Genomic DNA, 8175 nt, shown 5'->3' with positions numbered 1-8175 from the left:
AGAGCGGAGGGAGGAGAAACAAGGCGTTCCTCTTTCTGAAGCCTGAGCTGTTAAATCACTCCCCACATCTTGTGAAACCTCACCCTACTCCACTCCCTGTTCCAGGCCTTCCTCACCAGCACCAGCGAGATCCAGGAGAGGCAGGTACTACCCGCTCCTCTCCCCTTCCCCACAAACACACACAGCTCCCATTTGCCATAGGAAGGAGGAAGCACAAGGTAACACTGGATTTCCTGTACTCAAGTGGGGGCAAACTGGAAGCCAGAGAGGTGGGAGGACACTCACCTTGGCTGGGGTTGTTGAAATGGTTGTAATACTGAGACACATAAGTCATGACGCTGAGGCAGTCGGGGACTTTCATGGAGACCATGTCATTGGGATCTAGCAGGGCTGGGATGCCCAGCTCCCGCTCTGCCAATTCAAAGGCCTGCAGGAACAGCAGAGAGAGGCGTTAAGGAGAGAAAACCGATACTCTCTGAAAAATAACAGAGAAATCAAGTTGGAAGGACCCTGGGGAAGGTTAAGTAGTAAGCCTACGGCATCCCTGTTGGACAGAGACTCCCAGATGTGCCGCCCGACTGGAAAGTTGGCATCAGAAGCAAGGGAACAAGTTGCTGCAGCTGCCCCTTTCTCCAAGTCATTTCAGCGGCCTGTGCCCCTGCAATTGGCACCTGAAGGGTCTTGGCATTCGGCTGCTGCTCTGGCACAGGGAGGGTACCTCTCAGGAGGTCTCAGTTTTCATTGGGGAAAAAAACCCCAGTGTTTTTTCAACCCGTAAAATGGGCACACCACCAGTGCCCTCACGCAAGAGCCTGGCAGAGCCTTGGCTGGCACCGTGAAGGGCTTAGGGCTGACAGATACTTCCAGCGACACAGCCAAACACCAGCTCTACTAAGCAGTGTCCCCGGCCACCCCAAATGCTCACCCCACAGAAACACCGACTCTGCCCATCCTTTCATGCTCTGGGGTGCCACACCTTCCCCTCCCACAGTTAACATAGCCATTCCCGCTCAACAGCCAGCAGCCTGCCACGCACAAGCCACTTCAGTACTTTTCTGTGACTCAGCAAGCAGAAATGACAAAGACATTGTGATAAGAAGCGCACAGCTCCTACAATTGCATACATAGCTACTTGGAAGGAAGGAGTGAAGGAGGAAAATAGCTGTTTGAGAGCTTCCCACTTAGCGGTGTATGTGGATTACTGGCTATAGGCTAGCCATTCCGCTGTCGTGCCAAGGGCAGCATACCCATGTTGATCTCCAAGGGAGAGGGGGTGCAGGAAACTACGGCAGGGACCAAAGAGAAAGTGAGTCAGGAGGGGATGAGAGTGGTGTGGGCACTGAATGGTGAGGTACCAGGTGCAGGGTGTGGGTAAAGACTGAAGGTGCCTGGTCTCTGGGGCACAAGATGCTGTGCAGGGTGTGGGATCTAAAGAAAAGGAATGGAGAAATAAATGAAAATGGGTATTTGCAGTAACTGGGGGTGTAAAATGCCCCCTGTGGACACCCAGGTCTGCTCAGGCTGGCTTTAAGCTGGTTCTCTGGACTGAGCCTTGCTGAACACAAGGCTGCAAGCAGCAGGGAGCAAGGACAGACCCCAGCTTAGGGGTCACTAATAGGACAAGAAACCCGATGCACGGCTCTTGAATGGGAAAAGATAGCTGCTAATGGCTGAAAGGGGCCAACTGGTCTAGGAAGGGACGTGGCCAGGACCCAACTGGAGAGCCCTAATCCTGCAAACCCAAATGACCGAGCTTAACTTGTCTTGGGAAAGTGATGGCCTACGTCTCTCCACAGACTATCAGATGGAGCCTGCAGCAATTAGGTCTTTCTCTCAGCAAAAAACCCAAGGCTATTGCTGCTCTGTCCTATCCCTAGCCCCTGGGGTTGGGCATCTCCCCATTCCCCACTGCCTGCTTCTGCTGTTGGCTCCAGCTGTCCCAAGCAGGAGGGGAACATTGCAGACCAGCCTAGGTCCAGCATGATCTTCCTCTCTGCTTATGCCTGGAGTAAAACTAGCTTCCTGCCTGCTAGCTTCCTGTTCCTGCCTGCAAGTCTGGAACAGCTGAGGTCAAGAAAACGTTGCCCCATTTTAACCTTCACCTGAGATGTCTTGGCAACTATCAGGATAACCATCTTCTCTTCAGGACAGGCTGGAAGCTGATGTTTCAGATTCCCTTATGTTTCCAGAGAAGCTCCTGCCTGTTACTTACAAACACAGATTTTCCTCACACCCTCACCACTGTCACGAAGTCCTCCCTCAGTACATGACCTCCATCAAGTCATTCTCATGTCCTTTCTTCCTTCTGTGCACTGCATAACGGGGACTTACCAAGCGGTTATTCTCATAGACATCATCCTTGGAGAGAGAATCAAAGTCTCTGAAATGAGAAAGCACAAAAAAGCCACATGAGGTGCAGAGAAAAAGTGCCCCAATGCCACCACATGCTGGTTCTCAGGACAGCCAACTTTACAGCAACTCAACATATAAGACCCTAGATAAACAAAACCTTGGCAAAGCAGATTTCAGGTTGTAAAGGGACAAAGAAACCAAAGGGAAATTGCAATTAAAAAAAGAAAGCAAGTCCCAAATGGGTCGTGACCAGGAAATCAAAATGTCATTCTTGTCTCTTGTTACCCGCTGCTTCTGCCCCCGCGATTAAAGGCTGCAGAAATACCAGGGCTAGGTTCCGATTAGCACCACACACCGCTGCACTGAAGGGTGCACGACATCACCCCGAACTTGCCCCTCCAAGGCCACTGGCACAACAGCAGGAGGATGGGGAAGCAGATCCCCCACCTCAAGAGAAAGAGCCGCCTACGCTAGATCTCTCCCTCCTATGAGGGTCCTTAGACAAACCTCCCTGCACCACCTTAAGGGATTTGAGGTCACCCCAGGATTTGGGGTGACACAGAAGGTCTTAAACTGCACTTCCGTCCTTGCTTGCCCCCCAACACTCGCAGTACACAGAAAACCGTCCTCAGCCGCAGCCTTTACAGCGAGGCAGCTTGCTGAATGTAAGGCGCTCAGGGCACAGAAAGAAACCCAGCAGTTCCCAACCCACGGACATTGTGGCATTTCACTTGTTCCCCTGGATCCCCTTGGGGGATCGAATCAGCCCAGCCACAGGGATCGACTAGCTACCTTTGTCAGAGGAGCAGAGGGTAGAGGGTTAAAGCGGTCTGCAGGTTTTCAAGAGAGGGGGAGAAATACAGGAAGGATTAGTTATGCCTTTTGCATGTGCGTGCGGGTAAAATGTGTGAAAACAGCATCACGCTAAACTGATTACAGCCCCTTCCTGCCAAGGATCTCAGCTGTGTTACCAAAAAAACCCTCATGCAGCAGCTTGGTGTGCTTGCGAGCTGGATTCATGGAGGAGGACACAGCCCAGAGAGGTTTAGGGTCAGGTGAAGCCACCCCAATCGCCCAGAGAGAGGTGCCAAAGCTTGGGAGACCCACCCAGAAAACCAATTCAGATTAGAAGGGGGGGAGCGTGTCCCCCACCCCAAAGGTGGCGTGCAGGAATCGGGTGAGATGGCGAATCCTCAGCCCTGTGCCCACGGAGAGGGGCTGCGGGAGACTCCCTTCCTCCATCCCCCTTTGGATTTTATTGCCTTTTCCTGTAACACCGACCCAACCTCCCCGGCGCCGCACCGCAGGGCAACCGGCCCCTTCTCGAAGCCCCTCGCGCGCCTTTCCCGGTGCTGCAGAGGAAGTCCGTGATGAACTCAGGAAGATTTTCCCAGCTGCCTGCGCCACCATAAAATTACACTTCCTCCGTTCAAAAGCAAGAGGCTGCTGGTGCCGTTTCCTCCCAGATAAATAAAACTGCAGTCGCTCACTGCTGCGGGAGCAAATGCGGCAGATAGGCAGAAGATGGGCTGGACGATCAGCTCTGTGTTAAGCACCTTTCTGAAAGCTCATGCAAATACATGCGCAGAACTCAGCCTGTTGAAAATACCGCAACTTTTCTCTCTCTACGTGCTGGTGAGAAAAGGTTTCAGCTGCAGCCTTCACTTTGATGTGAAAACTAGTGCCTTTTTTGTATTTATGACTAGTTTCCACTAGGAGATGTTTTTTCCCTAAGTCTTTTTTTTTTTTTTTTTTGCCTAGAAAACCTCTTTAACCTTGCTGTATTTTTTTTCTTCCTTTTAAAGAAAATACCAGCTTGGGAACACAGGAGAAGTGATGACAGCAAAGTTATATATCAACTGCCCTCTAAACATTCATGACCTTCATTTTGAATGCCCTCACTTTCAGGATATGGGAGTGGTGCAGCTGGAAGCTTGAAGACTCCTTGGTGGCCTGGGCTGGGATAGTATTTTTTGACAGACAAAACATAATGTCCATTCCACTCTGCCCCAGCGAACCAAAGCCATTTTAGTAAGCCAAGGCAAATTTGCCTGGGAAAGCAGATGCCAGCAGAGAGGACATGAACTTCAAAAGGTAACAGGGGAGCTCCCAAGCAGCGAGGGAATAGATTTTTTCCACTAACGTAGGATTGCAGACCCTCAGCTTTTACCCGAGATACTGAAGTCCATCAGTACGAGGCCCCAGGGATCACAGTTTATTCAGTTCCTCTCCACCGCATTTTCCAGCTCCCTCTCCGAACAAGCCAAGCAGGACCGCGCTGATCTCCATCACTCCTGACACGAGCACTCCCACGTGCCACTCCTTCACGCCGCATCTCCGCTGCGCCGGGCACGTTCCTTGTACCAATGTGCAAGGAGCATGGCCTCCCAGGCATGAGGGAAAGTTACCCCAGACATACCCCTTTCTTCTCTATAAACCACCTTCTCTGCAGAAAGACCAGAACTTGCCATCCCGCAGCTCCGTGACACGTGGCTGCATGTCACATTATTTCCTTGCCCTGATCTCAGCAGCCTTTCATCCAGCCCTGCTCAGGCTCCTCTCCTGACAACATACCAGTCCAAGGGATCGGATGTAAGAATAGGCGCGACTCTGGCCATCCCAGTTGAACAACTGTCTTGACTCAGCAAACCCCAGCGTCGCAGCATATCCTGGAGTAACATTTCCATGCAAATAACATCCCAAGCGCTTACCTAATTAGATACATACAGAGCCACTAAGCACTCCGGGGTTTAGGGCAGCTGCCAGGGAGCACAGCAGACCCGGGGAAGGGGGAAGGGTGCGCCGTACAGCTAAAACCAGAGCAAATTCCTGGATTCCTCAAATATAAATCATGAGCACTTTAATGGCCGTGCCGCATAATAAGCCCTTCAGCTTTCCAGGTCTTGTCAGGGAAATGCAGGCAGTACATGGGAAGGAACAAATGAGATTTGTGATCCTGCCTGTAACCGAACCCACGGCTCTAGGGACACAAAACAACGTTTCTAACGCATGGTGCTCATCTCCTGTTTTCCTCAAGCCTCCATCTCTCTCAGCACTCGAAAGGCATGTGCCATGCTCTCTTATTCTTCTCGTCCCTGAATGCCAAGAACCTCCCCTGAGCTCCAGGGAGGCTGCACAGCTTGGGACGCTGAAAGATGCTTTTTGCTTCACTAAGCTGCGGCAAATGCCTTGTAAACACTAATTTCGTGCTTTAGATTTCTGGAGTACTGAGCAAACAAACTCATTAATCCCCACAGTCCACTGTCAAGTTGGCCTGGATGCTTCCAGCCTAACTGACAAGGGAAAAGAAGAGATTAAACGTCTTGCCTCAAGATCACACAGCCAGCAGCGCAGTCAGAGGCTAAATCCAGGTTTCCCATTTCCCCGATTGGGAGAGAGAGAGGCAGTGAAACCAAGCAAGGTGTGTACAGTAGCAGAGCTAGAGTCAGGGACTTTCAGCTTCATGGTTCAACACAGGTCCCACAGGTATGCACCTCATCCTTTGTGGTCAGTTCAAGACACCTTTAGCCGGATTCAGTAGACACTGAGCACTTCCAGCCTACTTCTTCCAAAAAACCCACAAACCTCTAGCGTTTCCAAGAGCTTTGCAGTAGCTGCTCCGAAGCTCTCCAGGGGAGAGCCTCTGATGCCACCTGCCTTATCCCAAGGCGGTTGTGTTCAACTCAGGGCTCACGTGGAAAACTGTCCTCAGCCTTGCTTACCCGTATGGCCTTTCACGACAGCCTCTTCCCCAGCGTGTCACCTACCAGCACAGCAGCGCGACAGGGGAGGCGTCTGGGCAGGGTCAGACAACTGGGACAGACCAACAGCCACCACAGCAGCAAAAGCAAGCCCGGAGGATCAGGATGCCAGAGGAGCGGTGCCACACAGGTAGAGACGAGAGCTCCAGCTCAGCTCTTGTATGGATGTACTCGTTCCTCCCCTCTGCGACCCATGGGGAAGCCAGCAGGAAGCAAGGGAAGCAGCTGAGTACAGAGGAACTTCAGCCTTCGGGGAGCAGCGCAGCCGTCTCATGCGGGCCAGGAGAGCCCCGCACAAAGGAAGACCACGCAAGGTCAGAAACGTACTTGCAGATCCCTGCCAAGTCCCATTACCGGACTGACTGAAAGCACTTTAGAAGAAAAGAAGGGCAACTACTTTTCCTCCGCCATCAGGAGATTTACTGCCTCTGATCCGATCTTCCCACTTCCAAACTGGGACAGGCTGAAGAAGCTGGAATCAGATGAAATGATGCTACTCTCCTGACCACCCTCTGAAAATCCTTCTACAACATGCCATGTCCTTGTAAGGCCCTGGGCTTTGTCTCTACAATATAGCTCGTGCAGAGGACCTGTGAAGCATTTAGTTAGGACATCTGCCAGGAACAGATTTAAGCCCACTGACAACTTAAGAGCAGCGGCTCCTACTTAATGGGATGGTAAATATGGTTAACAGGAAACCATCAGGTGGTTTTAGTGTTTATTGTAAGCTTTTGCTGAACCTCTACTTTTCAGTTCCCAGTTACTGTGCCACTCAAAAAAAAAAAAAAAAAAAAAATTTAAAAATTTCAGAAACACAGTAATTGCAAGTGTTCCTGTCCTTAATTTGCCTCTTCCCCTTCAGCAGCCTTGCAACCGGGAGTGTTTTTAGAGGCTCTATCCTAGCTGGTCAGAGTGAGCTATACCACCCAGAAGCTGCCAGGACACAAGACCACGCAGCTCCCTCAAGACCCAGAGCGATGCAAAGCGACCGTACGTCTCGGCTCTCGGAGGTTCCCGAATGCCACGCTGAGGGTTTTGTGGCAGCCACCTGAAACACAGCAGGCAGCAGTTTGATTTCTAGCCTACCTGTTCGGCTTCTGCTTGTAAGAACACAGGTCTGTTTTGCCCTCTCATGGACACCGCAGCTCCACAGTGGAGTCACTGTCAACCCTCTGCCTGCTAGAGGTTGCTGTCATGACAAAAGGCCGTCCCGGGGCCAGCTCAGAAAAGAGGATTTGGTCAATTCAGGCAACCTCAGAGGAAGAACGACCAGTCCCGGAGCAGAACGTGACAGGGGACGCACCGCCGGGCTTTGCTGACGAGTGAGCAGTGTGTGCACGCCAGAGGCACAACCAGGTGGGGCGATGCCTACCTGCATTGCGAGGGCTACCGAAGATTAGAGCAGACGGGAGGCAAATTCCCAGCAGCACCGGGGGCACGCAGGGTTACGGCAGCAGGTCGGGGCAGATTCCTTCCAGTAGCTCAGCCAGTTTCTCCAGCCTGACACCGTGCCCCCAAGCAGTCCCAAACTCACCAGCTGCCTCTTGAAACTCACATTCCCCCTCAGAGTCACCCTGCAAAAGGGAGGCTGATGGAGGAAACTCAGCTCCAATCCATTTGCTGGGGGAGGCTAGCAAGGCTCGATATTCCTACTGGTATTTGGTACCTCCTGCTTCACTGCGTCTGGAAGCAAATGCATGAAGCGGCCTGGTCCAGGGCTCTGCATGTTTCGGAGTGGCTGCCTTTTGGCAGCTGGGAATGCCCCTGTGCCAGGCAGGCCTCTGGTCCTTGGGAAGTGGGAATGCCCAACTCCTGAAATACCCCCATGCCCTGTTGCCAGTGCCATCCCTCCTCCCTGACAGGGTGCTCCCAGTTGGGTGTACAGCAGTACCAGTACGCTAGCTCGAGGTCGGACCTAGCCCACCTCCATCCTCTCCTCGGCCTTAAACCACACGACTCCTGCTAAACCTGACCTTGATGGGTCTCCAAGCCCGGGTCAGAAAGTCACCCACTGAAACGCAGCATCCCTCATCCCCACACCCAATTATTTCAGAAGGCAACC

The 8175-nt window shown here is 52.2% G+C and overlaps 1 protein-coding gene across 1 annotated transcript in view; it reads right to left on the bottom strand.

Moving 5' to 3' along the window:
- Positions 1–7839, bottom strand: part of MICALL1 (MICAL-like 1) — an 18982-nt gene extending 11143 nt beyond the window's left edge. The window contains exons 1-4 of the mRNA XM_009576710.1: positions 7780–7839; positions 7563–7687; positions 2332–2380; positions 286–427 (exon numbers count right to left, since the gene is read on the bottom strand). Of these exons, the coding sequence (XP_009575005.1) occupies positions 286–427; positions 2332–2380; positions 7563–7687; positions 7780–7839 (376 nt within the window). The remainder of the gene's footprint in view (positions 1–285; positions 428–2331; positions 2381–7562; positions 7688–7779) is intronic.
- Positions 7840–8175: the final 336 nt, after the last annotated feature.

Source organism: Fulmarus glacialis, unplaced genomic scaffold (assembly GCF_000690835.1).
Source record: "Fulmarus glacialis isolate BGI_N327 unplaced genomic scaffold, ASM69083v1 scaffold23194, whole genome shotgun sequence".
NCBI classification, from domain to species: domain Eukaryota; kingdom Metazoa; phylum Chordata; class Aves; order Procellariiformes; family Procellariidae; genus Fulmarus; species Fulmarus glacialis.
The sequence above is the reverse complement of the archived record's forward strand: the minus strand, read 5'-3'. Positions and strand labels throughout refer to the sequence as shown.